The sequence below is a fragment of the Aulonocara sp. 'chitande type north' Nkhata Bay genome, linkage group LG5, assembly GCF_057382095.1.
Source record: "Aulonocara sp. 'chitande type north' Nkhata Bay isolate Kocher_YH1m ecotype deep benthic linkage group LG5, A_spYH_male_GT1.1, whole genome shotgun sequence".
Taxonomy (NCBI): domain Eukaryota; kingdom Metazoa; phylum Chordata; class Actinopteri; order Cichliformes; family Cichlidae; genus Aulonocara; species Aulonocara sp. 'chitande type north' Nkhata Bay.
In genome coordinates this window covers 47,027,356-47,045,780 of record NC_141348.1, presented here as the reverse complement: position 1 = coordinate 47,045,780, position 18,425 = coordinate 47,027,356, and the positions used below count along the sequence as shown (strand labels likewise).

Genomic DNA, 18,425 nt, shown 5'->3' with positions numbered 1-18,425 from the left:
AGTTTTTCTTATTAATCAAAAGCTTTATATAACAGTACGACAGGCACTGAGTGACAGTTTTTCCTACAAGAAGAGAAACTGTTATGTATGCACAAATCAGCAAAACATTCATTTCTACCTCTCTTTTAAACATGCATGGTGGAGTTTACAAAGTGACAGCAACTGTTGGTGGTGATTGTGCTACATAAGGCAGAATAAGAAACTAGCTGACAGAAACGAGCTACTATAAAATACAACAAATGTCAGAGTGTAACACAGAATATGTTCATTTCAGGGTCCCACGGGTGTTTCTGGACCTAAAGGTGCTCGTGGTGCTCAGGGACCTCCTGTAAGTGATTTTTATCTATACCAAAGAGTCTCACTTTTAAATTATTTTACTCTTGTCTCATAATAACATGTGCAGGAAGCATTATTTTAGGATTTTATTTGTGACTCTGTCTAAATGCGCCCATCTCTGTTAGGGTGCCACTGGTTTCCCGGGGGCTGCCGGCCGAGTTGGACCCCCTGGCCCCAATGTAAGTTCAGCGTCCTGATGACTAAACCCTCCATCAAACTGACTCCATGTGCAGCTTTACACGTGTAGTGGTGATACCAAAACTAAGAGTATGATAAGAGCAAATGAAAAATTAAAGGAAAAGCAAAAATAAAGTGTTTTCTGTAAGCTGTTGATTATCGTGTGCTTCTGCTGAATATATTCCCTATTCAGCATTTTAAAGATGGTGGTGAATCTCCCCATAGTTCCAGAAACTCCTGTTGATGTTTAAATGGCTTTGAATAAATCTGCAAAAGCTATATTTTCAAAATCATCAACCATCTATTGACCTTTGATGGGGCATCCATGCCATCCTTTGAAAAGATCAATTCTGAATTGGTTTACTGGGTTCCCAAACCGAGCCAGAAAACATAAATCGTAATTATATTTGCTGGTGTATAACTGTAGTTGATATAATTTCAGAAAAATCTATTTTTGTCTGACTGTGGAGTTTATATAAAAAGATAAAGATAAAACTACATCTATCACAGGTATGGGGAAAAAAGAACAGCTGGTTTAATTTGTGTTTTATAAGCAAGAGAAACTGTTGTGAAACAGATACAGGGATGTGTTTTCTAATGCTGCCTGACTTCTTTGTGTCATAGGAAACCTTGTAATTTGCACCTATAAAGTGCTTACCTTTGCTGTTTCAACACCTCCACACTTCACCACAGTGTGTTTGCTTAGATTTTCATTTTCTGCAGACATGCTGCAAAGAAACATATTGTGAGAAAACAGGCTAACCCTGTAAGGGTTCTAATATACAGTCTATGTGTTATTTGAAGTCATATAGAGCTGTACATATCATCACTGGATAGTTAAAATAACAAAAAATACTCATATGTTTCAGTAATGATTCATATTTATGTGTCCTCCTCCTCACACTTGTCAGGGTAATCCTGGACCTCCTGGTCCTGCTGGTCCTTCCGGTAAAGATGGACCCAAAGGCGTGAGGGGAGATGGTGGACCTCCAGGCAGACAGGGTGATGCTGGGCTTCGTGGTCCCGCTGGAACTCCCGGAGAGAAGGGAGACGCTGGAGAGGATGGTCCACCTGTGAGTTTCTCATTCTACAATCAGATTCCATCATAAAACACTCAAGACACTGGCTGGCATCACCTGCAACTCCTTTTTACTTTGTAATACTTGAAACCTCTTCAGTGCACCATATTTAGGCGGTCGTTAGAGCTACTCTGGGGAGTAGAAAATGATCAGATGTGTTTGTTTTCTGCACGTCTGTCGGCGTTTGTGTGGCTCTGTCAGCCCAAAGAGCCAATTTTATCAGTAATGGAAACACCCTCCATTACTGCACAGAGCTGTCAGTGTCCATCACTGGCTGTAATAGCAGACCGAGACATCTGACAGCACAGGGTAGCACAGGCCAGTGACAGACTGATGACAGGAGCCCAGGCTTTTACTTTGCCTACCCCCAGAGCTGCCTGCACGCGCCCGTTACAAACACGTGACAAGTCAAGACAATGACATACCATACTATACATACCACAGACGATAGCTTACCCAAACATCAAGATAGCTGCTGTGCCAAGACTCCGTCCATCCTATAGATTACAGATTTTCAGCCTTGAACCATGTATCAGCACATCAAAGTCTTTGTCAGCTGAACTGGGTGCTCAGTTGTCACTTGGAGTGAGTTGTTTATAGTGGACATGTTTTCAGGGAGAGGACATGTGAAAGAGTGAGCTGTGGCGATGAGGAGAGGTGATGGAGAGACTGACACTGAAAAGTGCAACTGCAGCTGGGAATAAAATCCCATGTGTAGCAAATGACAGAAGAGATAAATCATAGGACACAAACACATCTTTGCTTTGCATTGTATTTGAACTGTATTGAGCGTTTGTCAGTAAACAAAAGTGATGCCTCAAAAAGTCATCACACATCACAAAACCTGCAAGAAATAGCGCCCTGCATAACCTCCGGGCTTTTTTCTTTTTTTTGCATGTCTGTATGTGTTAAATGAACTGTGCACACTCACCTGCCACTTAATTAGGAACAACTTGCTGCTGCTAGGTTAGACCCCCCCCCCCCCTCCCTTTTGTTTACAAAAAGCCCAAATCAAAGCTGCTCTATTGTGGATGCCATCAGAGAATAGTGAATTTATTCTCATGTTCAAGACACCAGTTTGAGCTTTGTGACATGTTTCATCATCCTTCTGTTCACTGTGGTCATAAAGGGCCATAAAGACATGGTCAGCAACAATACACATGCAGGCTGTGGCATTTAAACAATGCTCAACTTTTATGCATGCATGTTTTTTATCCTGAACCTAGTTCTGAAGACACTCATTAGATAATGTCTTTCCAGCTTTCCGCTGACCAGTTAGGTGAGCCTGTGTGAATCGCAGCTTCAGTTTCCTGTTCTTAGCTGATGGGAACGGCACCCAGCGTGGTCTTCTGTTTCTCCATCAGCAGGCCTGAAATATACAAGGGTTATTACCCCTACTGCGCATTCAAGAGGAAAAGAGTTAAATCCCCTTTCTTCCCCATTCTGACTCTCAGTTTGAACTTCAGCAGATCTTCTTTACAATGTCTGCCTGCCTAAAGCCACTGATTTGCTGCCACATAATTGGATGATTAGATTTGCGCTAACAATCAGTGGAACAGGCGTGCCTTATAAAGTGGCTGGTGATTGATGGATCACTTTGAGTGTTTTATTAGCTGTTATCCACGAAAGGCTTCTCACTGTAACTTCACATTAAAAGGATAGAAATTAGAGCCCCATCAGTCCTCTTACTTAACTATCAATCATATATTTTTCTTTCTCTTAAACAATTCTTTGAAGACACCGTCACCTTTCTGTGTGACATCCTGTTATACCGGTGGCTAAAATTATTTAGTCCTAAACGCAGATATATTAGAGTCTATGGGACACCAGAATGAAAGGTGCTTGAACCTATTTATATTATATTACATTGTTTAGTTTGTAATTTTATATCCATGTATTCACTCGTTTTAGTATTTGTGCACTTTCTAGTTTGGGTGATTTTTTTTTTATTGATTAGGTTTAGATTTTCAGATTTGTTTTAACTAGAAGTTAAATTTATAAACTGTAAAATCTCTTGATTTTTCTCAGCTGATTTTCTTGGTTGTTGATACCTATATGATCAAAATTGTTTGTTGATAGTTGTTAAATGAATCCATAACCACCCAAAATAATAATAATAATAGTAAAAATCTATATAACCACCGCTCTGCCACTTTTCTCCTCTCAGGGCCCGCCTGGTCCTTCAGGTCCTCAGGGATTGGCTGGTCAGCGCGGTATTGTTGGTCTCCCTGGACAGCGTGGCGAGAGAGGTTTCCCCGGTCTGCCTGGACCTTCTGTAAGTAATATACCCACTCACCCACTCATAAAATTCAACTTGCAAATTGTCTGTCAGTTATTTAGTTTAATAAAACGACACATTATTTAGTCTATGTCAGAATAAATCCTAAAATATGATCCTCATAATTTCCAAGAGTCAAACATTACAAATTTAAAATGTTTGTTATCTATTTTGTAGAAATGTTATGTAGACATTTAATTCACAGTAATCGAGCTGAAATAAAATTACAATATAAGCTCATGTATTAGTCATGAGACATAAGCAAAATCATTTGTGATATAAATATTTGTGATATATAATGTAATACAATTAATTTTCTATGCTTCAGATAAACTAGAGAACAAAGGTTGTTTTCTTACCCGTTGATTTTTTTTATTGATTTTCTCCTTTTTTTGGATTTTGACATTTTGACATTAATTGATTGATCAAGAAAACAACTTAAGAAAAGAAAATCAGTGTTGAAAATAGTTGGTGATGTAATTATGTAATCGTTTTGGTGTTTTTTAAACTCTAATCCAGTAAAGTTGGAGCTCATAGATTTGAAGTGTTTTTCTTATTTGGATTTCTTCCACTTGTGTGTCTGTAGTTACTCAGATTGAGGTGTTTCCATATCTTTGCTGGAAGCAACTTAATATCTGTCAATTTAAAAACAAAAATGTAAACAAATGTAACTACAAATCTCTACTTTCCATTCTGTTTTTGTGCATTGCATTCATACCTGCAAAAGGTTTCAAAATCCTTGCACTGCAGTTAACATTTCGCACAGCCTCCCAACTTTTTCAGAAACAGGGTGGTAAAATAAATATTCAGGAAGACGCCTTAAGAGCAGAGTGCCTACTGTTTTGTCACTTAGTACGAGTGAATGTGCAAAGCCTTCAGACAGGCTCCACTGTCATTCTGCTGCCCTAATTGGGTCACAGTCAAATCGAATCTCACATGAGCTAGGGCTGCTCTCCATGTGAGTCTATCTGATGCACAAGATGACATGTGACAAGAAGCCTCCCCTTCTTGCGTCTCACACTATTAGATACGTGACATGAGCTTGTCCCCTACTTACAACATCTCAGTGGGCATGTCCTCACCATCAATTATTCATCCGTACGCATGAAAGGGATGCCAAGGAAACAGCAGTGATGCCAGGAAAGTCACCCAGGAATGTTTCAAGCAGAGAAAATGATTTTAGTAGCGGAAGTGAAGTCGAACTGTGGATTCAGTTACTTTTTGAGGATAATATTTATGAATGATTTATAAAATTTGATATGTACTGTAGGAATATGCACAAGCATACTATGTACAAAAATGTACCCTTTTATCCCAGTTATATATAATGACCATCTTGACAGGTTTTTAAGGTGGCCTATGAGGACCTTTATAAGCTCAGTTAATCCTCTCTGATCATTCACAAAGCTGTGATTGGTCGACAAAAAGGACAATGACTACAGACCAGAATCATACTCAAATTAAATATGACATTATTTCTATATCCACAAGACCCCAGAATTGTTTCTTGTTTTCCTAATTTTACAGCAGAAGCTAAGCTTTTAACATAAAATGACAGCATTCATCAAACATGTTATATTCTATGTAGCGGACTAATCCGACTAAATAAATAATAATAACGGTAACAACTGAATGAAGTCAGTTAAAAGTCTTTTCTCTCATTTCTCCTCAGGGTGAGCCTGGAAAGCAAGGAGCTTCTGGTGGTCCTGGAGACCGTGGACCCCCTGGACCTGTTGGACCACCTGGACTGACTGGACCTGCTGGAGAGCCTGGCAGAGAGGTCAGGGAATAGCTAGCATGCAGCATGTGTGAATTAGATTCATATCTGCAACATTATGGCTCTCAGCTGTTTTCCTCCGACAGGTGAAGTCCGTTACTATGCACCGCCGTTGTGTCATGTTTACATTTGCATTGTGTTTACACCACATTACTATTGCGCCTCATTGGAGCAGGTTTATTATGCAGCTGATCTGTATTCAGTTAAGGGGACATCTGGTTTGGTGGAAACTATTAACATTTGATTTGGTTCCATTATCTGACAGGGCACCCCTGGATCTGATGGACCTCCCGGTAGAGATGGTTCTCCTGGAAATAAGGTGAGAAGCAAGTCTGGGTCTTATCATCCAATTTTTAATACCCTTATTGATATTTTGGAAACGTTCAAATCAGTATTGCACGATAGTGGCATAAGACTGCACAACAGCAGCAGCGTGAAGCAAAGCAAAACTGCAGCCGGAAGCCTGATGAGATGCTTTTATAGATTCAGCCTCCTGTAATATACAATCACATGCAATTAGTGTTTAAAACACAATCATATTCACTCAGTTTTTTCTTCGTCTGCTGCTGGACTTCTGTATTTTGAGCAGCTTTATTCTGAGTGCACAGTTTTATAAAAATGTATTTATATAGTATATGTGCATTAAATTTTTATTTTTACCATCTGGTTCTAACATCTTTTATCAAACCTTGTGCTTAAGTAGATAGCAGTAATTGAGTTATGTTACGTTACATGTAAATCCCTGACTGTTGTGCTCTCACTCTGCAGGGTGAGCGTGGTAACACTGGTCCTGCTGGTGCTCCTGGTGCTCCGGGCGCTCCTGGTGCTTCTGGCCCAGTTGGTCCCACTGGCAAACAGGGAGACAGAGGAGAGCCTGTGAGTATTACCTCCAAGACAAGCTAAATTAAAATAAGATGTTTCTAGAAAAGCTGCAGCTGAAGAGCAAAGTTTGTTTGGCCTTATGAGATTTATATAAGGTGGATTTTTCTCTGCTGGAAATTAGCATATTGTCTGATAGCGAGTGCTGAGGAGTATGTCTCAAGTGTTTTATCCCTGAGTGACCTGTGGTCTAAGAGGAAAATTAAACTCTGTGCTTGCTTTTCTCATTTACATAACATTCAGTCAGTGTACTATGTTAACAATTGTAGACTATTTTATCACAGTTTGCTTCCTAAACGCAGACATATTTGACTGGTATACAAGCATATTGTTGAACAAGGAGGTACACAGCTGGTACACAATGACAAGTACAGAGTGAAGACAAATTGCTAAATCTTGAAAATGAAACTTACTGTAATTATTAATGAAATTTCTACTAGCAGATTATTAAAAGTTAGAATAATCGTCATTGTGTTCGTATGGTCCATAATTCCTTTTGTTTCTTTTGTGTTTCAGGGTCCACAAGGACCTGCTGGATCTTCAGGACCTGCTGGTGCCCGAGGAATGCCTGTATGTTTCTTTCTGAGAGAAACAGAGCTGCATGCCAAGTCTTGAATAATTTCTGGCCTGAATAAACAAAAGAAAATTGGTTTTGCCACAAGGCTTAAATTAACTCTTGAAATTCACACACATATTACCACGCTTTGTTCTCAGGGGCCCCAAGGACCCCGTGGTGACAAAGGCGAGGCAGGAGAAGCTGGTGAAAGAGGACAGAAGGGACACCGAGGCTTCACTGGTCTGCAGGGTCTCCCCGGACCTCCAGTAAGCATCACTCTCTGCCTGTAAACATACATCTGCCTCCTGAACTTTGTTGTACACCAGCTCAGTCATTTCAACTAATCCGTGCCTTTGCTGTAGTGCAGTTTTCTTGTCATCATGCTTCAGGTATTTACTGTATTTCTTCTACTTTAGGGTCAACCTGGAGACCAGGGTGCTACTGGACCTGCTGGACCTGCAGGACAACGTGTGAGTACAAATACTCAACTGTAATAAAAAGTGGCAGTCACTTTGAAAAACCATTAGCTTCTTTAAATGCTTCATCTTCAGACCTTAACATCTCAAACTGTCTCTGCAGGGACCACCTGGACCCGTTGGCCCTGCTGGAAAAGACGGTTCAAATGGTCTGCCTGGACCCATTGGACCCCCTGGACCCCGTGGTCGCAGTGGAGAGACCGGTCCTGCTGTGAGTGCTTTTTTGTGCTCATTCAATTCATGCTCCTCTTTTTTTTTTTTAATTTAAGTTGTTCCGTCACATATTTATAATAGTTTTTTTTATTACTTTTTGCTACATTCTGCAAAAAACAGGTTTGTGTTAAATACATGAGAATACCAAAGTTGTTTTCAAGAATTGAAAAAACAAGAATGGGACAAGATTGGAAACTGTGCACGACTGTCACGACCTCATGACATCATGAGTGCGAGATCTGAGGGGTTTAGTTGTGTGACGTGAGTTGAACATTTGCGCAAATAATTTCGTAGAACATTATTCGCTGGTTTACATCACAGTCAGTCATGACACGATCCTTCCTCTCTGTCCCTGTCGCAAAAGAAAAAACACTATTAGTCGGGGGGGGGGGTTCAAATTTAAATCAAAACCATTATATAAATTAACACGTTTTATTGATTGGTTCAAAGAGTAGCAGCAAAATATTATAAAAAGCCAGAAACATAATGTCCACATGGGACAATAAGTTTTTTTAATGTTTGTTTTTTATTATTATACCAGATTATAGCAAATTTGTTGTCCTTATTAAAGATAATGGTCGAAGACGTAAAGTCAGTCTGTAAGGAGGGCACACTTATGGTGTAGGAGCTGCAGAAACTGTGTCTGCATTTCATAATTTCATATTGAAGCAGGAATTGTAGGTGCACTGCAACAAGAAATGGACAAATTAAGTGGCAATTAATGGACTGAAAAACAGGAAGGAAAAATTTAGCAAAGGTCAAATTAAATGTGAGTATCAGTGGAAATGAATGACTCGCTTACTACGTGGATGCTGAAAGTGGGAGTGAAGTCTCAGACAAGTTAATAGAAATGAGATACAAGAACAGATTGTAGAGGATTTCCTGAACCCATCAGGAAGAGAGGCTTGACGGGTTTGACAGAAAAGGGCAAAATAATGCAGAAGTGCAATGATTGCAAGACTCAACAAAAAAAGAAGAAGTATATAACCCTCCCGTCTTTATTCTTTTCTCTCAGGGTCCTCCTGGAAACCCCGGACCCCCTGGTCCTCCTGGTCCCCCGGGCCCTGGCATCGATATGTCTGCCTTCGCTGGTCTGGGTCAGACTGAGAAAGGCCCCGATCCTCTCAGGTACATGAGAGCCGACCAGGCTTCTGGAAATCTCCGACAGCATGATGCTGAGGTCGACGCCACTCTCAAATCTCTCAACAACCAGATTGAGAACATCCGCAGCCCTGAGGGATCCAAGAAAAACCCTGCTCGCACCTGCAGAGACCTGAAACTGTGCCACCCTGACTGGAAGAGTGGTGAGTGACACCGAGGGGAATTGGTTAAATTTGGGGTGAGATGAGAAAACAGACAGGAATTTTTTGCCATCTCAATTTAGTAAAGTCAAGGTTTGTATTAGCCAAGGTTCTGCAGTTGGGGAGTGTTTGGATTGAGCTGATTTAGTCTGTTTTTTCAATATTAGAAAAACAAAACATTATACAATAAATTTCCAAGTATTATCAGATTTTTAATTTACCAAAGACCGAGAATGATGCGCTCCCATGTTCCTGTCTTTTTCCATCTGCAGGAGAGTACTGGATTGATCCCAATCAAGGCTGCACCGTAGATGCTATTAAGGTCTTCTGCAACATGGAGACAGGGGAGTCCTGCGTCCACCCCAAGCCTTCCAGCATCCCTCGCAAGAACTGGTGGACCAGCAAGAGCAAGGACCGCAAACATGTCTGGTTCGGAGAAAGCATGAATGGAGGATTCCATGTAAGTTGCATCAACATTTTTAAATTCTCTGTGCCTGTGAAACGGGAAGCGGATTCACTGCTATGCACATGTTAAACTATTTTAAAAAGTCAATGATATGAAAACAGTGGAGGCAGGTCGGCAGTTCAGCATAAATATTGATCATTGGTTGACACGTCTATGGATTCTGCTGCACGATGAGCAGTGCCTTTTCCATCGTTTTCTCTTAAGTCTATACTAGTCTTACTTAAAGCAAAGTTAAAAAGCATCTTGGTCTCAAGTAGAAACCTTATAAATAAAGTTTAGCAGAAGAATAAAAAGCACATTTTGGCTGAGCGAGGACATAAAATCAATGACTCCCTCTTAAAGCCCCTGTATGTAAGGTTTTTAAAATCTGAAACATCATCTCAACAACCAGGAAAAAAACACACATGCGTATAAACTGAACCATAAAAACAATTGCAACTGTTATTCTAACTTTCCCTTCCTTCAATTCCTATGCAATGCAGTTTAACTATGGCGATGACAGCCTGGCGCCCAACACTGCCGCCATTCAGATGACGTTCCTGAGACTGCTGTCCACTGAGGCTTCTCAAAACATCACCTACCACTGTAAGAACAGCGTGGCCTACATGGACGGCTCGACAGGCAACCTGAAGAAGGCCGTGCTGCTGCAGGGCTCCAATGACGTGGAGATCAGAGCCGAGGGCAACAGCCGCTTCACTTACGCTGTGTTGGAAGATGGCTGCACGGTAAGACCGGCAATATTGCTGACATCCATATACATTACACCCACACTGTCAGAGAATCGTAAAAACGTAATGAGGGATGTTAAAAGTGGCTGAGAGAACAATAAAGCTCATACAAATTTCTTGCTGTGTTCACTCACGAAACTAATCTCATTCTCTCCAGTTCTGGAGTAGTTAGAGGTTGTTTAACAGCTGTTTGCACCTGTCGTTCTCGCTCTACAGAGACACACGGGAAAATGGGGCAAGACGGTGATTGAATACAGATCACAGAAGACCTCTCGTCTGCCCATCCTGGACATTGCACCCATGGATATCGGTGGAGCAGACCAGGAGTTTGGAGTCGATGTCGGGCAGGTCTGCTTCTTGTAAAGAACGAGGGATCAAATTATCGAGAAAAAAGAAGTGGAGATTTGAAAAAGAAAATAACATGAAAGAGGAGCACACCTCAGATAAAGGAGGCGAGGAAGAGAAAAAAAGAAAAATCAAGACACTTTTTTTTTTAAATGGGACTTTTTTTCTTAGTAGAAAGTGCTTTTCCAAGTTGAACTCCATAGGATATCTGCACTGAATGGCACCAGCACCTGTCATTTGTGATTCATCCAGCATTGCCTCCAGTCAGCTCGCCCCTGCCCACCCCAAACCACGGACTCCCTGTTTTCTCCAAAAATGCTACCTCCCCACCTGCACCCCTTCTCCCTCCCTGCCAACTAATCTTTTGCATATTCGCGAACAAGAAGGAGGAAGTATGAGGAGAGTACAGGAGCATACGTAGGAATTGGAGAGAGAACAATGTGTTGGTGTTATTTATTTATTGTTTAGGTTGAGATCCCTGGTGTGACAGGACTGAGTTTGTTGCTAAGTATTGAAAAGTGGCTTACACACAAATAATTTCCACCAACTCTCTCTCGTACTTCCTCCTCTTTTCTAACCATCCCATCGCTCCTGTACAATATCCACTAAAGAATGAAACAACAACAATCAAGCTGCAAAGAAAGTGCAGGTGTTCCTATTTCTACTGCCACAGTGTGTCAAAAGTTACTGTGTATTATAAATAAAGTCAATGGTGCTATTGTTGTAAAACAGTTTGTATTTTTTATCAGCCAGATACTCACATTTAGTGACCTGTATATATGTATATATATGTATATGTGTGTATACATATATATACAGTTTCTCAGAGAGAGCATGTCGCCCAGGATTTTGGATTTCAGGGTGATAAAAGTCCCGGCTTGCCCCCCCCTCTTTGCTTCGTGCCTTCGTACATAAACAAATATGGCCCCCTCGTAAATTTTTACAATCAAGTCATGTTCATTTCTTTAAAAATTGTTTTCTTTTTCTTTTCCTAACATTTGTTTTGGTATGTTAAAGCTACCTCACGCTAAAAAAGATCTTGACAAGTTGAAACTGAGGCCTTTTCCACCTCAAATCTTTACATGTGTGTGATCAACATGTTGAAGATTTGAAAATTTGATCATTAAAGCCCAGTCTGCTGCCCCCCACCCGCCCTGACCTTCATCCCTCTCTGCTTCCTGCCTTCAGTCTCCTCACAGCACGCGCCCTCTGCTTCACACTCACGATGTAAAGCGTGTTTGACTTTGTTGCTCCGGTCCTACAGCCAGCCAGAGGGTCCATTTGTGTGAGGTTGTGTATATTTTCTATTATTAATAATAATATTATTATTAATAATAATAGCATTATTATATTATTATGATCATGACTTGTTTTTGTTACGTTTTAATTAATGTAAATTGGAAATAAAAGACAAAACCAAGTCAAAGGCTGAAGTTGCGTTTTATTTATGTTCCGTTTTGTTCTCCCCGGTGATGAAATATCTCGTCCTTAAAAGAAACATTCAAACATAAATAAAAAAGACAACGTATCATATCTACCCTGCTTCCATTTTATGTTTCTGTGCCAATATCTGGATTTATTTCCAGGGAAGAGCAGTGATGGATATGGTTTAATTTTGCCTTGACTGATGATGGAACAAAACGTACCTGTGATGGTTTTCCAATCGTTTCCTTCACTTTTCATGCACAGTAAAGTAGAAATGGGAAAGACTGCCAACTGCGATCAGCTCATACTGCGATTTGTCTCTCTGTACTTCATTTCTATTCTTCTAATTGCATTTTTCTATCTTCAGTAGAAATAAATCAAGAAGCATTTCTATAAACAAAGTAGAGCAATGTTTGTTTTATTTGTATTTTTTTTTCTGTTTTTCCCCCAACGTCGCTTTTCATGGCTCATTTATTATTTAATGTAATACTTTCCAATATGAGTTTACCCTTGTTTGGATATTTTTGGGTGAACAAACAGACAAGAAAACAAATCACTGGGATGGAAATACATCATCAATAATAATAATAAAAAAAAAAAATCTACAGGAAAAAACATTTGATTTTTGGGGTTGTTACAATCATCACTGGAGAGACCAGGAGCATTATTATAAAGACATGAAACTGAGCTCAGGCACATCAACACTAGATGTAGGATTTATGACAAACAGCTAACGTTCAAGAAATATTCAGAGTATGTACGGTTACACATACAGTTTATTCACAGGCAGTTTTGCTTTTTAAGTCACATAACGAGCGTCCACCGTTTTATTCTCGTCTTCTTCTTGCCTGCGGTTTACCAACAAGACTGGTTTCACACACAGATCGTAACAATATCAATAACTGACTCTAGTTCTGACAGCATGGGAACAGCGCAGACCTGAACCAGAATCTCTCTCTGAGGGTCCAAAGTAAACAAATCATACTTATCAATATAACACATTAAATGTTGACCTATTCCAGCGTGTGCCTCGGCTCTTCCCACTTTACCAACCCAGCTTTTAGATAAGATAATATTTTATTGTATATAATGACCACATAGACATTTGTACACTTTAATCGATCACATACGGATGATACATGAAAAAAGAAGCCATGCTAGCAGCTCTATGATACTGTATGGTCCCTCAGCACAGTGCTCTGAGCTAAATCCTACCAACATCCTCACAATGACAGTGCTAACATACTGGTATTAGTAGTTTACCATAACCATAACTTGGTTTTAGAATGGACCAACAGGTATTTGGTCCAAAGAGATTTTTTTTAAGTCATAATTATTACAAATTGATCTGAAGATCTGTGTGGCTCACATACCTATAAAAACATGTTATAAACTAGCTGTTCCCATTAAACCGCTCATTGCTGATTGGGTTGCATTGTTGCCCTTGTTTCCAAAGTCTTTTGTGTGTGTGTGTTTGAATACAATGAGAGTGAAACCTAAAATTATGCCGTAAATAACAAGCTTACTTTTCCCCATTTATGATCCCACACTCCGGTATGGAGACACGTTTTAAAGAGGTTGACTAGCAAACTGAAAATAGGGCTTTTTACAGTCTCTAATGCAACAGTGAAGGATGACAAATCCAGATTTATTAAATCACATTGCACACCCTCTCCTCACAGAATGCTAACATATTACCACAGTAAATCTGAATTCAATTAAATCATGTGATACTGGGTGAAATGCGGATGTTTATCCAGGCAGGGTTTGTTCTGCATGCGTGCAAAAAGCTAGGCTGAGGATTCAGTGCACCTGCGGTACACCTACAGGAATAGCATTAATTGTAACACTACAATCTGTCGTGTTCTAATCAAAGCAATTTATTATCAAAGTGTTTTGCTTATTTTCACACTGCCTTTTAAAAGAAAATCGATTGGGATGGGGTTGTGTAAAAGAAAAAGAAATGCAGCCCCAAATAATCAGGACTCGAGGTTTTCTACCAGCTCCTCTCTGGATAAATATGTGTATTAATAATTGTTTTCTAAATTGATTTGGACTCTCTGTACACCAGGCGATACTGGGTATGTATACTAAACGGACACACAATAGTTCACCTCCAGCTCTAATGGATTCCTTAGAGAAAATTTAGATCAGAGGCTTTCCAGTGACACATAAACACTGGGTCAGTGCTGATATATTAAAAAAGGCTTAAATTATATCTGCGCAAAATCAATAATATCAAAGTAAAAACGGCCACAGCTATGCACAAAAATGCACGTGCACACGTACGCACACATATTAGACAAGCAATTATAAGATGACACACATTAGCGTTTGCACACTGTCCTCGACCTGATAAACACTCCAGCTGATTAGTGCCTTTCAGTAGTTTTATTAAGGGTCAGTTGGTCAACGACTCCTAATTAGAGCTTAATTTAAGATAAAAGAACACAGTATGAAGCATGTTGGGAGGATAAAAGAGGGGGTGCAAGAAGATGTCTTACATGTTACACTTTCACTTTGTACTTTTAGGGATTTTTAAATTTTCTCTCAGTTGAGATGGTGGGATGAGTAAGCAAGTATTTGTTTTATCCACAATTAGCAAAAAATATGATGGGAAAGGAAATATGAAGACATTTGCAGGGTGTTCGGGAGCTACGTTTCCTCTGTGTGTGCATCTTCCACTGCTGGTTTTCACCATAACTCCACATAGAATTTCAAAGTCAAGGTTGGTAAAAATAACATTTTCTTTTAAATTTCAGCTGAGCAGGAGTTTAGAAACCTGTACTGAGAGTATCTGTCTCAGTAGGGGTCTTGCGTGGGCTGGGTAAACTCTTCAGGTACTCCAAATGTCTGCGAGCCTCGGCTTGGTTCTGCCTCACATAGTACACTACATACACAATGACCATGAAGAACCACACAAACATGGTCACCAGCATGGCTACATCAGTGGTCTTCCTCTGCAGACTGCAGAAATTCACCCCAGAGTCCAGCAGTTTAACCAGCGGTTGGCCTGCGTGCTCGCCCAGTGACCCCGGATCCTCCCACCTGCTCCCCTCACCCACCCCCCGCACAGAGCTCTCACATATTATCCCATTCACTGTCTCAGGCTCCAGGTTCAGAGTCTCCATCAGCTCCTGGAGTGTGCAGTCACAGTGCCAGGGATTGTGGTAAAGACGTGTCTTTGCACGAGTGGAACCAAACTCCTCCTTGCTGACGTGCCTCAGCTGGTTATGTGAGAGGTCCAGCAGGCGTAGCTCGGGCCCCAGATGTTGCAGGGCCCCAGAGGCAAGCGAGTCGATGCGGTTGTGGGACAGGTACAGGTCCCGCAAGCGGACCAGGTTACTGAAGGCACTCTCTGGGATGTTCCGTATGTAATTGCGCTCCAGGTGGAGGGAGACAGTTTCTGGTGGGATCCCCTCTGGGATCTCCCGCAGCCCAGCATCCGAGCACAACACCGTGGCCGTGTCCCAGGCACAGTGGCAGCTGTCCGGGCACTGTGGGAACACTTGGCCCCACAGAGCCAAGAACAGGAGTGACACACGAAGCCATGAGTGAAGATCCAGTCCTTTACGTCTTCCTCCACTGAGGCTGTTACATCTCGCCTCACACCAGCCCGTGCACATGGCCTCACCATAGCCTCCTGACACACACCAGGTCCCAGTTAGCCGCACACTGTTGCGCTGGGAGAATCTGACAGATTGAGAGAAAAGAGGTCAGTTTGGAAATGAAGACTCTCTCTCTTTACTTAATCTGCAAACACATGCAATCATAACAAATGCTCACAAGGGGAGATTATGATGTTTTGGGAGGAGGGGCAGAAAAAAGGTCAGTGGCTAAAGAGACAGACAGTGAATGAGCTTAAACGCGGCTTATTCCACGAAAGCCCTCCTGTATGGAGAGGCATGTAATACAAATGGACTCAAACATGTAAGAGGACAGTTTCTATGCTAGAAAATCACCCCTTGTCATGCATATCGAAGAAAAATGTTTGTTAATAACTCTGAAATGAAACTGGACTTTCAGTGGAACCATCAGCAAGTTTTATTGCAATGATTCCCTCACGAATCACAGTTCAAGCCGTAATGACGGTTTAAGTGATCTAATAGGGTTAAAAATCCTCTCTTGTACTTCTGCATTAAAGGGACGTAAATCATTATAAAAGATCATCTTAAACCCTCCCATTCCTCTCCTGTTGTGCTCCTCCAGAATAACAAGTTTAAGATGAGAAGGAAAGCATTACATTACACCCATCAATACATGCTCATCTCATTTATCCCTGTATTTATTTCCCCATGATGCCATATCCCCTTAATCATCTTCCAAGGGTGAGGTAGAGGAGATGTGTATTGTAGGATGTAGGTTAGAAAGGGGTTGGATCGATAAGCCCAAGCATTGCCTGCTGCACTATTAACTGCATGAACATTAATCCTGCCCGAGTCGCACAGTGTCAATAAGTGACAGGGCTGGAAAAAAAAATAACCCAGCAGCAGTCTGGGTGTTAGCATCTGCTCGCTTCTCCCACAGTTTAGAGGCAAAAGTTTAAAAAAAGCAACATGAGCAAAACCAACTGGGACTCTGCTTTAAATATGTTTTTTTCCCCCTTTCTTTAAAACAAATAAATAAAACCATGTGGGTCTGTAGGTGGTGTGAGGGCAGCCTGTTCTTGTTTTGCTGACACAAGCATGGCCATATGATGTTCTTGTTCCCAGACAGAAATCACAAAACACTCCTTGAATTTGATTAAAAGACTATCCTCTTAAAATGTCAAGCACCCTCCGCTTTCTCCCCATTTTCATAATAGAATAAAAACTGTCATGTGTCTCTATTGTCCTGACAGCAGGGCTGAGGGTTTCAACCCCGACTCAAGCGGCCTAGATTTGGATGATATGCCTGAAGGTGACTGGGTGACAGCCCTCTGATGTCCATCAAGCTGCCCTCTGTGCCTTATAAACTGTGCAGAGGATTTGGCTCTGCACTCAACGGTCCGTTATTAACATACTGAATGCAGATGCATGCAAATCCCCAATTAGCAAAAATAATCATCTGCTGCATTAATAAGAATGGGATTGAGAAAGACCGGGGTGGGGAGGCTCCCAAAGCAAATACAGCTGTGGTTACAGCTGGTGACTGCAGTTTCCAATTATTTTTTTTCTAATATCCCTTCCTAATTTTAAAAGGCATTTAATCCGAAATAGAAAAGACATTCTCGGAATTTCCTGCACCCAACATAGTTTTTGACGAAATGAACCTGCACCGACATAATAACGATGCCGGTGAAATTTCATGCAGACTTTAGATGACATTAATCTGCGTGAAACAGGTCAACTAGTCTACCCGAAGCAAAGGGCGTCCACAAAACAGCGCTTTCCGTTTGGTGACACTAAATGTGATTTTTTTCTGTATCATTTTTAAACTTTTGTGCGATAAAAATGAAGTTACTTGAATTTTATGTGCAGCTTTTTTTCTCCGCTTGCCTTATTAGGCTAAAGTTAATGCATTTCTTCTTCTTTTTTTCTTCTTTTTTTTTAAAGAGAGAGAAGCAATTCGCGAAGGATCTGAATGTCAGGGCTCGTTTTTCCAAGTGAACATAAATAAACTCACCTGTAAAACCGTTTCTGGTGAAGTTTGGATCCACGCGGCGGGTGAGGATGTTTATTTAGACTCCGTTTGTAGTTTTTCTTCCCACAGACTGGATGAACATCATCATCATCATCATCCTCTTCCTCAGAGTTGACAAATTTCCCAAAAAGGCAGAAAAAGAAGACAGACAGAGAATCACCTGAGAGCGCGTGGCGGTCTGTCCCCTGCGGAAGGCTCCATCACTGACTGTCTCACTAGTGGAGGGTAGTTATAGCGATAAAGATGTGGGGCAAACTCTCTCCCTCCCTCTGTATCTGCTTGTGCGCGCGCGCTTGTATATGTGTGTGTGCGTGTGCGCGCGTGAGACGAAAACAAACGCGGGAGGTGTGCCCTCCACTCCTTCTGTCCCTCACTAGAGCTGGAATCAATCTCAGCTTTCTGAGAAGACGCTGGTTAACTTAATTAACCTATAGATATAATTAGATTCTTCCTACCATTTTTCCAGCAGAATCAGATTGAAACTCAGCCATGCGCACAGTTACACAGATTAGTAATTTATTTATTCATTTTAAGTAAGCAAAAAAAAAAAAAAGAAAAAAAAAAAGAGCCTAATCATTGTTTGATATAGCATGTGAAATAATAAATAGCCTATATCACCCGCAAAGCTGAGCGGGCTATTTACAAAAGCTGCAGCTGTTCACAGTTAGATAAACAGGAGTCCTGACTGATAGAGCTGAAAGGAAAACAGCATTAAAGGGAAAATGCGATTCTTCTAATCACTCCTGTTTTGTCCACGCTTAGTAGTG

The 18,425-nt window shown here is 40.9% G+C and overlaps 2 protein-coding genes across 2 annotated transcripts in view; one reads left to right on the top strand and one right to left on the bottom strand.

Moving 5' to 3' along the window:
- LOC147331528 (uncharacterized) overlaps positions 1-12,313 on the top strand; it is a 48,408-nt gene extending 36,095 nt beyond the window's left edge. Inside the window, exons 40-54 of the mRNA XM_086293940.1 lie at positions 275-328; positions 462-515; positions 1,425-1,586; positions 3,760-3,867; positions 5,543-5,650; positions 5,913-5,966; positions 6,416-6,523; positions 7,043-7,096; positions 7,241-7,348; positions 7,499-7,552; positions 7,662-7,769; positions 8,787-9,075; positions 9,345-9,532; positions 10,021-10,263; positions 10,483-12,313. Coding sequence (XP_086150066.1) covers positions 275-328; positions 462-515; positions 1,425-1,586; positions 3,760-3,867; positions 5,543-5,650; positions 5,913-5,966; positions 6,416-6,523; positions 7,043-7,096; positions 7,241-7,348; positions 7,499-7,552; positions 7,662-7,769; positions 8,787-9,075; positions 9,345-9,532; positions 10,021-10,263; positions 10,483-10,629 — 1,839 coding nt within the window. The 3' untranslated portion in view covers positions 10,630-12,313. The remainder of the gene's footprint in view (positions 1-274; positions 329-461; positions 516-1,424; positions 1,587-3,759; positions 3,868-5,542; positions 5,651-5,912; positions 5,967-6,415; positions 6,524-7,042; positions 7,097-7,240; positions 7,349-7,498; positions 7,553-7,661; positions 7,770-8,786; positions 9,076-9,344; positions 9,533-10,020; positions 10,264-10,482) is intronic.
- Positions 12,314-12,328: 15 nt separating this feature from the next.
- Positions 12,329-18,055, bottom strand: LOC147331527 (leucine-rich repeat-containing protein 3-like). Its single transcript, XM_086293939.1, has 2 exons — positions 17,641-18,055; positions 12,329-15,729 (listed from the first exon to the last, which is right to left on the bottom strand). The coding sequence occupies exon 2, from the start codon at positions 15,660-15,662 to the stop codon at positions 14,811-14,813; it is 852 nt and encodes a 283-aa protein (XP_086150065.1). The 5' UTR covers positions 15,663-15,729; positions 17,641-18,055; the 3' UTR covers positions 12,329-14,810.
- Between the last annotated feature and the right edge of the window lie 370 nt (positions 18,056-18,425).

Excerpts from the sequence above, each read along its gene's own strand:
- LOC147331527 (XM_086293939.1), bottom strand. The coding sequence starts at position 15,662 with ATGTGCACGGGCTGGTGTGAGGCGAGATGTAACAGCCTCAGTGGAGGA.